Consider the following 9,537-nt stretch of genomic DNA (forward strand, 5'->3'; position numbering starts at 1 on the left):
TATGAGAAACTTTGTCAAAAACATTTTATGAACATCTTTGCACAGCGTATTTACAACGATTAATATTTACATTCTTATACTTGTCAGAGTCATTTACTTCAGAATGGTAGCTTGATTTTAAAAATCTCGTCGGTCAAGTATAATTATTCACAGACTTTATAAAATTTTATCAGACGGTAATGGCACTGTAAAACCGTTACTTTTTTTGCTCTTCGGAGGAAGCGATTTGGGAGGCCAAGTTCGCAAACTTTGCCATGTAGTCTACGCTGTTTTCGCCCATCAGGCAGTGCATATTCGCAACCTGAAATTAAATTTTAGCGTTCCGAGTTTTTTTTACACTTTAAGTGAATAGTAAGATGAAATACTTACATCTGACGACGGTCTTATTATTTCTATCATAGGAACTTCTGCTTGACTTCGCTGCGAACCTTTTACCGGAGATTCCAGCTGACCCAAGAAACTGCTCAGAGAAAAGTCAGCAACCTGTAGCAAAAATAAGATTTTGCGCGCATCTCATTAAAATTATACACGTCGCACGTGAGGATTGCACAACTGAATCTGAATGTCCGTTTGCTTCTGACGGGAGAAACTAACGTCTTTTTCGAAAGATAGTTTCGTAATGCTCATTTTTTCAGCAGAAATTAAAAAAAAACAAAATTATAATTTGACTGGTTTACCTCGCTGTTTAACCACTGTTGCTCTCCCTCTTTCAAGATTTGCATAGCACTGGTAATACTCGAATTCGAGTTTGTGACTTTGGCTACTTCTCCACCTGCCCTGGCCTCCAAAACGTTCAAGAAGTGCTTCTGAGGACTTTCTATGGTTAGCTCGATTCTCTTCTCGGGCTCGTCGATGTTGCTCTCATTTGAGGGTATTTCAGTCATTGTAGATGTTTTAGTGCCAACAGAGACATTTCGAACTTCCGGATATGAGATTTGATGCTGAGGTGTTTGGGGTGTACTGGGCAACACCCTCTGCACTACGAGACTTCTTTGCCTCAAGATTCTACCTCTTCGAGAGAAACGCGACTTGTATTTCTGAAATTGGTATAAAAATCAAATAACATCTCACATTTTCTTACACTGTTAGCCAATTCAAGAAAGGATTAACGTACGTCTAACTGTGTTTTAAAGGCTTCTGGAGCACCCATTTTGTGGTAGGTTTGAGGTATCAACGGTCGTCTAAAAGTCGATTCTTTGGTAGATGGTATCCTTGACGAGATCACTGTTTCGTTGCTACCAGATACGTTATCGTATCCCTGAAGGCGTTGCGAAACACGTTTAATTAAAATTAATCGTTCACTTTGCATAAACATTAAATATATTGATTATTCAAATTCATACCTTGCTCGTGCCATAACTATGCTTAGCAATCGACAGCAGCTTTTGCAGGGCTAGACTTAAGCTGTTGTCCTGCTGTTGTTCAATCGGATTTGTTTTTTCAGTCGTTGCCTCTCGTACCGGCGATTCCCACCAGTATTCCAGTACGATTTTCGAATCTCGTCCAAACATTAAGAACAAATCTCCAACAGTTATAGTATTTGCTTCTTCTACATTCCAGCCTAAACGAATTCTTTCAACCGTTTCTCTACCAGGAAAACCACCACCGGACGATGTTGATGGTTGTTCCACCAAAGGCTTTTCAACATTTGAAACAGATACTTTCTCTGAGGTAGGAGCAGCACTTGACTCAGGAAGATCAATATCACTATTGTCGGGCATTTCATCAGACTTAGTGCTCAGTCTTTTATCTCCTTTGTACTTTTTAACATTTTTCTTGCCAACACCTTTCAGATATTGCATTGAGCCTAACAATTCAATTCTAGAACTCTTTAGTCCAAGTCGATTTTCATAAGAATTTAAGCTGACACTGTTGCTTGTTAAGTATTCCCCTAAGTTAACAACTGGCAAGGTTATTTTACAGCCTTCTGGTGGAGTCACGCGCAGAAGTCGCATGTTCTTGCCCTCCAGGTTTATGAGATTTTCAACATCAGCAGACTAAAACATATTTGAAGGTGAAATGAAAAAAAGTTATTCTCAATAGATGTAAATAGCTGTGAATTTAAAACATACAGTTTTAGCTTTCCAAGGTCTCCATCGTTGTTGTAAGAATGATAAAATACTAGACAGCCTTCTCTGAATGGGAACTAGAGTACGAACTCTTGGATTCATTGCCAGTGCTTGCACCTGCCACCAAGTAAGATTATTACCAGGACGCAATTCTATTGTCACTCTTGACGGTAGCTTTATATCTTCCTGCCAGCCTGTTGACATACAAAGCGTTGTCATTGAACTACATTCAATTTTGACAGACTTCTCTTTTACGAATCTTTACTTATTTATTATTATTTTTTTTGTACAGTTTACACTTGTTTACCTTCTAATTGGTTCAATTTCCTAAGAGCTCTGCATATTGGTGTTTTGATTCTCATAGTTTTTCCTCGCAGCCGAACTTGTGTGGAACCCCAATAGACTAGCTCGTTCAGTTTCATTTGAACCTTTTCGTGCATTCTGGGTAACTTTCTTCTCAATTCTCCATAATTGATTAAACCATATAATTCCTGTGACGTTTTTTTAACATCTGAAAATCACATTCGCGGATTATTTTAAAAAGCTATCTTTGCTTACAGCCGTTTCATGTAACTACTGACCTTCAGAGAACTTGAGATGTTTTGATATCTTCAGCCATGTCCGATAGTAGAAGTGCCTGATTTGTTCTTTATTTTTAATCATTTTCTCTGGTAAGCCTTTTTTCTTTCCCTGTATAAGGAAGTAACTCTGGAGAGCATCAAAATCCTTGCCAAACTCATTGACAGCTTTAAAGAAAGTATTTTTATCTTCCATAGACCAGAGTTCACAAGATCTTTTCAGTGACCTCATGATCTTAGCTTCTGCTTCTGGATCATCTTTTGCCTCTACTTGCGCAAAATCAATAATACATACAATTTGTATGACATTAAAAGTCAGGTTAAAAGAGATCCTAATTCACCTTTCTTTTCAGCAGAATGACTAGAGTCAGCATCTCTCATCCTCTTGGTGCCCCGAGCAATGCGACTTTTGGGATCCACAGCACTTTTGCTGTCCAGAGCCTTGCTAGTGCTTTGAACAGCGGAGACATCTTCCTTTTCATCGTTATTTTCCTCCTTTAAAGAGCTCGGCTCCTCCAATATGTTTGGCTCCTCCTGGCCTGTCTCAGCTGTGGCAGCATCAACTTCCATCTCTGCAGAGGCCATCTTTTATCCTCTCACCCACAAGTCTGCATCAAACAAAACATTGCAGATACCAAAAAAATAAACACGTAGCACACACATCATTCTGCCATGCGAGTAAGTGCGACAAAAGTAGATATAAACAAGTAAACAGAAACGTTTACACGTAACGAGCCCGATAAACATTCACACCTCGTTCGCTTCCATGACTCGTAAAGTGTGACGCGGATTACCTCGCCGGCGTCGCTTCTTCTCAGTCAGCCGTTGCAGAACAGTTTTCCGCGCAGCTCTGGTGGAAGCTCATTTTTCCTCGATGGAGTACCGCAGGACGTAAACATAACCAAACACGCTTGATTGACAACAAAGACCCGCAACCATCAACTAAGCCCCTCAACAACAGCGCACTCGGTGATCAGCTGCTCTGCTCTCTTTCCCCCTTCCACTGATGTACTTAAAGGCCTCAAACGAGTATAATACAAATTATAGGATGCTGTGAAGATGAGGAATGATGACGGCATCAGCGAATTCGAGCGCGATTTCCGGATTCCGGAGGCGGCGATACAAATTGATCTAAAGGGTACGTCTTTGTCCGAATGCATAGATGCGGGTGACAAGTAACGATGTGTATAGTTTAAAATTCGCGCCTTTCAACTGTCAACTATATATATATATATATATATGCCGTATGCGTGCAGCGATTTGATTTGACGCATTTAAAATGATTCTTGGCGTCTTCATCAAAAAATGAATTCGTAAATAAGACGTTCAAAGACGAGAAACATGGCCATGACGTTAAAAATTTACCTATCCGAAAGTACAAAACTGTGTAAGCGCGATATATACTCACTAAAGCCGAAAAAAAACGACAGAGCCATAGAACAATATCCGGTCCGACGATCTATCAAAGCGCGCTTTTGTCGCGGCTCGCGGCGCCGTGAAATTTTTCGATCCGCGCGGTCGACTAATAAGAATGGCGCAACCTTCACTCGCGCTGTCGCTGTCCGCGCGGCCGCAAATACTTACTTATACTTAGTATAGAGAAAACACCCAGTATGACGCACACTGATACATTTGATTTTTCGCGCGTGCGTGCATAGAGTAACTACCTATAATGTAATATATGCTAATACCTACACGGCTACACCTATTCACAACCAATTAGCTATATTAGCTATATAGTTCCTACCTTTTCGGAAGCCCCCGGTGGTGCCATCGCGCGGGCGACGAAACGTCGTCAAATTATTGTGCGGTGCAAATGTCGAGTACTTCGGGCATGCTACAGTATGTATAAAAGTTATACGTTTAATTAATACCATTAATTTAAATATTTGAATTTGACAGTAATTTTTCGCAATATTAACATTTTTATTTTGATATTTGAATTCCGCGGTGCGCTGACTACGCATGCGCCGACAATACTACCAACATTTTCCCCGAACAAATATCTATTTGACAAAGTGAACAAAGTGAAAACAATTAAAACAAAACTGCACCGCACATTGAAACTGATTGATACTGATTGACGACGACAAAACGTAAAAATTATTCTGACATTCCTTTTTACCATATAAAATAGGTTGACTACATTTTTGATTGTCATTGATGACACAAATATGAGGGAAAGGAAAGGTTTCATACTGGCGTGCCGTTGAGCTATTTTCTTTCTTCCGTATCTTTGAGTTTTGTGTGCAGTAGGTAGACAGTCGCCCCTAGCAGCCGACGCCGCTGAAGGGTTGAGTCGAGTCAGCTGGTACGTGCGCATATCGTGCATGAGTATATATATGGCTAGAGAAGAGCGAGAGAGAAAGAGAGCAAGTATATATAAGTAGGCACGTGGGGGGCGGCCCGTATGTGTACGTGCATGACGTCCCTCTCTCTCTCTCTCTCTCTCTCTCGCGCCTCATATATATCAGTCATATATATATATGCATGCGTCGTCGGCGGCTAGTACCGAATAACATACACGCAGACAGAGACGCGTGATCTTCGTATCGCGCGGCACGCATACATAGAGCGACATTGTCGCGGCGCTGGCTAGTGAGCGGCTATCCTCGGCTCCTGCAGCAGCGGAGGTATCCGCGTAGTAGTACCTACGCCGAGGACGCATGTAGGTACGAAGTGACGAATCCGCCCGTTGTGCTGTGCTTCCTTCGATGCGGCGGTGCGCAATATCGTTCCGGAACGGATTAGATGATAAAAAAAGAGATAGGGAGAAAGAGGGCTGAGCGCTCGCGCTATTAACCTTGACGAGCAGACGTCGTTAGAGGTGAGGGTGCCTGCAGCATCACGCATACACACACAGACAGACACACGCATGCACACTGCACACGTACTTATAGTATGCTATATCGTGCATCGTGACGCATTACGCGGACTCTCGAGCACAGCGAGCAGCATCATCAGCTAATCCGCGTTCTCTCTCTCTCTCTCTCTCTCTCTCTCTCTCTCTCTCTCGCGCGATTCCTTTTCGATTAATAATATACCTCCTCTCTCGCTCTCTCCCTCTTCACGTCCTCTTCATCGTAGCAGCGGCGGCAGCAGCAGCTCTCGGGAGAGTGTGCGGATACATTACTCCACTTTGCATCTCTCGCGCTCGCTCGCGACGGTATTTATTATTAGAACTGTTTGTGTCCGCGAAATTTTCCAAGAGTTATCGGGCCTCTCGCTCCCTACCGCATACTCCGCGCGCGAGCTATCGTCGTCGTCGTCTCTCTCTCTCTCTCTCTCTCTCTCTCTCTGCCTCGCGCGCGCTCTCTCGCACAGCCCTGGGCTCGACAGCTTTGGGACAGTCGTCGCAGACGGGCCCCCGTCTGCCACTCGATACCCGAGTACGACTGTATTCTTGACACCAGTCCTTACGTCCGCGGAGCAGCGAGTGAGTGCGAGTGTGTGCACAGCAGGCTACAATTCCGCGAATCGAAATCGCAGCATCAGTGCGCGGACGTCGTTGTCAGCCGTAGCAGCAGCACTAACAAGTAACAGCATCGCGATCCCTCCTGGCGAGACGAGCGGCGGCACGACGACGAGGAGGCGGCCGCCCAGGGCTGCGAAGAGGACACGAGGAAGACGACGAGGAGGAGGAGGAGGAGGACGAGTCGGATCTAACCTAAAATGCGAACCGCCGACCTGATCCTCCTGCTGCTCTGCTGCTGGCGGCTCGAGGTTGCGATCGCCGGAGGCGGCGCCCTCGACTCCGGGCCCAGCTACAGCCATCACCAGCAGACCGCCGGCGCGACGGCTCCCTCGCCCACGGCCAAGGTCGCCTCCTTTTCGGCCAGCCTCAGCGACGGCCTTGCCAAGGCTGTCGCCCACGAGAGCAGAGACCGTAAGTTTATGCTGCCATTTCCTTGTCCAATTGTATTCTGGCTCGTGCTGCTGACCTGCACAGCTGTTAGCAGCTTGCGACTCAAGCGGGCTCAAGAGCTCAAGAGCAAGGAGTTCTGATCAAGTGCTTGTGTAATTGTTAGGGACTGCGGACTCCTGTAACGATGACCTGGCATGCATTACCATGGCTTCCAACGATCGGCTGGGATTGGAGGCTATCAAGTCGCTGCACAGCCAGCTGGATGATGATGCCAATGGTAACATAGATCTGTCTGAGTCTGATGATGTAAGTAACGTGTTTTTATTGCTGCTTTTGCTGGCTTGCGAGGATTGCTAGCTTATCGAGCTTTTTCCATTTGCCATAGTTTCTGAGGGAGGAGTTGCAATATGAGGCTGGATACGAAAGGAGGCAGAGAGCATTTCATCACAACGATGATATGCACATCAGTGTCAGAGAACTATGGGATGCTTGGCTCAGATCTGAGGTATTACAGCTATCACTAAGAAATGGTGTTTAAAGCATAAGAATTTTATTTAATTAAGCATGTGTCTTTTGTATTTCTTTAGGTTCACAATTGGACCATAGAACAAACATCAGAGTGGCTGAGTACTAATGTAGAGCTTCCTCAGTATGTTCCTACTTTTATTCAACACAGAGTTACAGGAGCTACACTTCCTAGGTAAGTAAAACTATATATTATTAATTGTCAAATAGATGCACCAGTAACTATATATTTGCACGATTCTAGGCTGGCTGTGAACAATATGCATTATCTTGGTAATGTCTTGGGAATCAAAGATCCGATACACAAGCAAAAAATTGCTCTAAAAGCAATGGACGTTGTCTTATTTGGGCCTCCAAAAGGTAAAGCTTAATATCTAAGGCAAGTTTTTGAGGCTTTATAGCAGTTCACTAATATTCATTCATTTTGATTATTATAGACACTGGACACAGTTTGAAAGATTTAATTTTGATCACGCTGTTATTTGGAGCACTTATTGGATGCTGGTACGCCTATCAGCAAAAAAAGAGTTCTCAGAAAGATCTGCACCGTATGATGAAAGACATGGAGAGTCTTCACAAAGCAGAACTGGAACTAAAAAGTTTGCAGAAGGAATTTGAAATCGTTAAAATGGAACAAGAAAGTGCCACTACGGAAAAACAGAATTTGGAAAAACGTCTGAAAGACGAAAGTATGGGATTAAATACATCCTCTTCCGACCTCGAGGTCTCTCAGCTAAAGGCAGAAATTGAAGTGAGTCAGATATAAATGTTATAATCTGTTTTACCACAAACTGGTATCTTATGTGCCAAATTTATTTTTACAGATGTTGAAAATGGAATTGCAAAGAGCAGAAGGAGAACTAGAAGATCGATGTTATTCTCCCCCTGTTGGTCTGCAACACTGGCTGCAATTAACTCATGAAATAGAGAATAAGTCTTACATGAAGAAGAAACAGAGTGCTGAAAAGCAGCTCCAAAGTGCAAGAGAAGCTGTAAGTTAGAACGAGATGGATGACATTAATTACTAAATATAGTTTCGATTCGCAAGTTAATAGGGATTATTTCTGTTGCAGTGTGAAAAATTGAGGAAGAAAAGATCTAGCCTAGTCGGTGCCTTTGTGTCCACGCATGGTAAATCAATTGATGAAGTTGATAAAAGTATTGTAGAAGCCAGAACAGCATTAAACGAAGTAACAGCCGAGTTACAAGAACGAGTACACCGCTGGAAAGCAATTGAACTTCTCTGTGGCTTTAATATTATAAATAACAACGGGCTATCTTATTTGGAAAATATACTTTACAGAGGAGCGCCAAATGGCAGGAGTCTTGGATTTAGGGGTAAGTTAATGATCGAATAAATAGATGCAAGCTTCTTTTTCGTATCCGTTTAATATTAACAAGACCTCTCGTCTTCGTGTTCCAGGACGCCTTAGTAGCCAAGATGATTTGGATGATGATGTGAGCTCATTATATACGCCGTCTGTCTCAGGTGCTGCAGGTAAGCAGGAATTGGACAACCATGACCACTCCAATTGACTGATTTTTGCTCGACTTACTTTGTATATTATATCCTCTCCACTTTTCCTCTGGTGAAGCCACTGCTTTTTTTGCACTGTAATGGGTTTTTGGTCCATCGCACAACGACAACTTTTTATGGTAGCGACATCAATTTAGAATCGTATTCTTCTTGTTTTACAAAAACAAAGTAGTGCCAAGTGAATTTTTGTTTAAATTATTTTGTTCGTCGAAACGGCACATCCATCAGTACCCAAAAGTAGTGGAGAGGACCACTTTATTACAAATTAATAAATGTGCGCTTTACTTATTAATTTGTTAATACACGTTTGCAGTGAACACCCACAGCAAAAGTGTATGTTTGTAACAGAAATAACTAACATCCCTAGATTCCACATGAATACATTAGATTTACGTATAATGAAATTTTCGAGTAACAATTCCGTTACTTATAGTACATTTTTCTAGAGTACAAATAAGAGTCAATAGCAAAATGACGAGGAAGACTTTCCGTAAAGTCTTGCAATCTGTGCCTTAATCTGTGCATTTCCTATTAGTTTAAATAAGATAACCATGTCAGAGCAAAGCTTTGAATCAATCCACTTTTTGTTCTTTGAATCTCTTTACTTACTTTTTAATACTAGCAAAGCTATGCAATGGATAGCAGACGAGAGGAAAGTGGTTAATCTGAATTTCTAACTACTTGCTTATATACAATGCATAAAATATCGTACTTGTTAGGTTTTACGTAGACGTTTTATTAGTGCGTGCGGCTGCATGTATTTTTCTTTATCAGAGTGACTAATAAGTTTTTTCGCCAAACGGAGCAGTATTTCAAAATTTCTCGGCAATACTCGCACATGCAGTCATAGGCGTAAAATGAAAAAAAAAAAAAATATCTTACCGAAAGTGCAACGAACCCAATAGCCGTACTTACCGAGCACGAACTTGATTCTTAATACGCCACGCATCTTGCATCTGTTCG

At 42.4% G+C, this 9,537-nt stretch overlaps 2 protein-coding genes across 8 annotated transcripts in view; one reads left to right on the top strand and one right to left on the bottom strand.

The window, feature by feature from the left end:
- LOC100122188 (protein cramped) lies at positions 1–6,138 on the bottom strand. Of its 6 annotated transcripts, none has more exons than XM_032598335.1 (10): positions 5,692–6,138; positions 2,989–3,255; positions 2,651–2,914; positions 2,377–2,580; positions 2,073–2,263; positions 1,344–1,997; positions 1,115–1,258; positions 678–1,037; positions 370–483; positions 1–301 (listed from the first exon to the last, which is right to left on the bottom strand). In XM_032598335.1, exons 2-10 carry the CDS (start codon positions 3,230–3,232, stop codon positions 197–199), a joined length of 2,280 nt encoding a protein of 759 aa, XP_032454226.1. In that variant the 5' UTR covers positions 3,233–3,255; positions 5,692–6,138; the 3' UTR covers positions 1–196. The 6 variants fall into 6 exon arrangements, with proteins under 6 accessions (XP_032454226.1, XP_016839014.1, XP_001605790.1 ...); XM_016983525.3 differs by having other exon boundaries at positions 2,651–2,917; positions 5,692–5,868; XM_001605740.6 differs by lacking the exon at positions 5,692–6,138 and adding an exon at positions 3,442–3,741.
- The window catches only part of LOC100122218 (stromal interaction molecule homolog), a 9,690-nt gene continuing 5,307 nt past the window's right edge, over positions 5,155–9,537 (top strand). Inside the window, exons 1-10 of one of the 2 annotated variants that reach the window (XM_031927570.2) lie at positions 5,155–5,319; positions 6,137–6,533; positions 6,676–6,818; positions 6,898–7,017; positions 7,100–7,212; positions 7,282–7,397; positions 7,475–7,788; positions 7,862–8,029; positions 8,111–8,375; positions 8,461–8,535. In XM_031927570.2, the coding sequence (XP_031783430.1) occupies positions 6,320–6,533; positions 6,676–6,818; positions 6,898–7,017; positions 7,100–7,212; positions 7,282–7,397; positions 7,475–7,788; positions 7,862–8,029; positions 8,111–8,375; positions 8,461–8,535 (1,528 nt within the window). In that variant the 5' untranslated portion in view covers positions 5,155–5,319; positions 6,137–6,319. The remainder of the gene's footprint in view (positions 5,320–6,136; positions 6,534–6,675; positions 6,819–6,897; positions 7,018–7,099; positions 7,213–7,281; positions 7,398–7,474; positions 7,789–7,861; positions 8,030–8,110; positions 8,376–8,460; positions 8,536–9,537) is intronic. The other variant, XM_008208176.4, reaches the window with a different exon arrangement.

The sequence above is a fragment of the Nasonia vitripennis genome, chromosome 3 (assembly GCF_009193385.2).
Source record: "Nasonia vitripennis strain AsymCx chromosome 3, Nvit_psr_1.1, whole genome shotgun sequence".
NCBI lineage: Eukaryota > Metazoa > Arthropoda > Insecta > Hymenoptera > Pteromalidae > Nasonia > Nasonia vitripennis.

Excerpts from the sequence above, each read along its gene's own strand:
- LOC100122188 (XM_016983525.3), bottom strand. The coding sequence starts at position 3,232 with ATGGCCTCTGCAGAGATGGAAGTTGATGCTGCCACAGCTGAGACAGGC. Across the intron at positions 2,918-2,988 it reads TCATTCTGCTGAAAAGAAAG|TAGAGGCAAAAGATGATCCA; the intron begins GTGAATTAGGAT and ends ATTTTGCGCAAG. Across the intron at positions 1,038-1,114 it reads CCTTTAAAACACAGTTAGAC|AAATACAAGTCGCGTTTCTC; the intron begins GTACGTTAATCC and ends TACCAATTTCAG.